The sequence below is a fragment of the Lactuca saligna genome, chromosome 8 (assembly GCF_052625555.1).
Source record: "Lactuca saligna cultivar CGN05327 chromosome 8, ASM5262555v1, whole genome shotgun sequence".
Lineage (NCBI taxonomy): Eukaryota > Viridiplantae > Streptophyta > Magnoliopsida > Asterales > Asteraceae > Lactuca > Lactuca saligna.
The window spans coordinates 69,964,552-69,966,861 of NC_136424.1; the positions used below are offsets into that span (position 1 = coordinate 69,964,552).

The 2,310-nt window shown below is 32.7% G+C and overlaps 1 protein-coding gene across 2 annotated transcripts; it reads right to left on the minus strand.

The window, feature by feature from the left end:
- Nucleotides 1-320: 320 nt before the first annotated feature.
- Nucleotides 321-1,981, minus strand: LOC145012815 (putative histone H2A variant 1). 2 transcript variants are annotated; one of them, XM_078971617.1, is made up of 3 exons: nt 1,875-1,981; nt 1,295-1,425; nt 321-852 (listed from the first exon to the last, which is right to left on the minus strand). In XM_078971617.1, the coding sequence occupies exons 2-3, from the start codon at nt 1,415-1,417 to the stop codon at nt 556-558; spliced, it is 420 nt and encodes a 139-aa protein (XP_078827743.1). In that variant the 5' UTR covers nt 1,418-1,425; nt 1,875-1,981; the 3' UTR covers nt 321-555. The 2 variants fall into 2 exon arrangements, with proteins under 2 accessions (XP_078827743.1, XP_078827745.1); XM_078971619.1 differs by lacking the exon at nt 1,875-1,981 and adding an exon at nt 1,758-1,781.
- Between the last annotated feature and the right edge of the window lie 329 nt (nt 1,982-2,310).

Genomic DNA, 2,310 nt, shown 5'->3' on the forward strand with positions numbered 1-2,310 from the left:
ATATATATTTAACACATATGTATGCAAAAAGATCTAAATATCCACGACGTGAATCTCATTAGAGTGTACTAAGATATCATCAATATATTGTTGTTTCTCAAATACAAACAATGTTTCTATTGCTTCATTCATTTCATGTAATTCACCATTAAAATTGTGTGTTGATGTGGTTAATCAGTTTTAAATTTTTTGTATTTGTGTGCGTAATTTAACATTTTATAGAATTTACATTTGATAATGTATCTATAGGTATGTCAATAGGCACATCAACATTCAACTCTATATTACTATCATCGAATAAAAAAATATAACTTGGATGCTAGCACAAAGCCACCATGATAATTCAAGATAAAGAATGTAACAGAATCCAAAGATGATATGCAAGGAAGCCGATATACATGAATTCTACAACATAAAAACTAAATAACATCAAAGTCAAAGTCAAAGTCAAACTACATAAATCCTTACGATAAGCCAAGATCCTACAAACTAAAACAGTCAATGGTAGTCAACTCAGGAGTGTTGTTGAAGAAGCCAAAATGGAACATCAACATCTCATTCTTTTGTGGTTTTGTTGATGAGGGACTTGTGAATGTGAGGAATGACACCACCTCCAGCAATCGTACCTTTGATGAGTGTGTCAAGCTCCTCGTCACCACGGATCGCCAGCTGTAAGTGACGTGGCGTGATCCTCTTCACCTTCAAATCCTTGCTGGCATTTCCTGCCAGCTCAAGCACTTCAGCAGTCAAGTACTCCAGAATGGCGGCTGAGTAGACCGCTGCGGTGGCTCCCACACGTCCGTTGGCGGAGGTTCTTGTTTTCAGATGCCGGTGAATTCTTCCCACCGGAAACTGCAAGTATAATTAGAAAAAATTGATGATGATTATTATGATCAAAAGATTATATATTATTTATTTTTTCACAGTTGGGAGGTTTTCTATGTGCTTGACAAGTAATTATATACTTCATTTAACCATGCTCACAAGCAAACATTAAGATTTTAGGATATTGAGGGAACATTAAAGAGCCCAACAAGGATTATGCTTCCCAGAACTGCAAAATTTCAGATAAATGTCCAATAAACTCTCCTCAACAAGTTCACTTCTTCAATTTCATATAACTGTTTAACTATGGATGGTTATTAGAATAGAACTATTTCAAAGTAATAGAACTACAAAAAGATCTATGTCAGTTTCGAATTTGAAAATTACTAGACTTCATTGAACAGGTATTAAACAGAAAAAAGCAAGCTGTATGCAAATTTAGTGTATAATTGTTCTTCTATATGTATACCTGAAGACCAGCTCGAGAAGACCTGGAAGTTGGCCTCTTCTTATCTTTATCCTTGTTAGCTGCTGCAGCAGCTGCTGCTGTAGTTTTTCCAGCCAATAGACCTTTCCCACCCTTTCCCGCCATTTGTGAACCTGAAGATCAGTTCAAGGAGATGGAACCGAAAAATTATTACGGGGAATCGCTAAATGTACCATGAAATAAGTTATCTTCAAACAAATGAAGCCGTGTTATGTTCAAATCAGGGATCGAAATAGTCAACGAATCTGCTTATATGAGCAGATCTAACTAGGGTTACCGATATTTGAAAACAAATTAGCAGCTCTGAAAACCCTAAATCAAACATCGTAGTGAAATTATTTCTAATTAACTGAAAACACAAGGTAAATTCACGTCTAAGACGCGAAGATACATAAATTGTACAGAAAGTATGTATATAAAACCCTAAAATAACATAACACTCAACTTGAAGCCTCTTTTTTAACAGGAATTCGCAAATTCAGACAAAATTAAAAAACAACCATTACAGATTATAGCTTCAAGCGAATTGAAAAGGGAATAACAAGAGAAAAGGAGAGATTACCTGAATGTATGACTGGAAAAAGAGACAGCCGGGCAGAAAGAACCGAAGAAGATAAGTCCCTAGTACTTTTATTCGTACTATACTTTTCCAAACCTAAAATTTTATATATCAAGGGAAATTGTACAATACCTAATGCGTACGTACAAGTTAGGGAATAGTAAGCTCCTCCGATTTTATTATTATTATTTGATTTGATATAAGATTTGTATATTATATAGGTCAATTTAAAAAACTTAAATATAAATGTTGAAATAATTATAAGAAAAGAAAAAAAATAATGAATAATTAAAATTGATCTTTTTATATTTTAAATTTAAGTAAATAAACAAAATAAACTAATGAGTTTCAACTTTAGATTTATTAGTTATGTGAAATTATAATCGTAGATTCACATAAGTATGTAAAATTAAATTTTAATATATATTAGATAATTTTT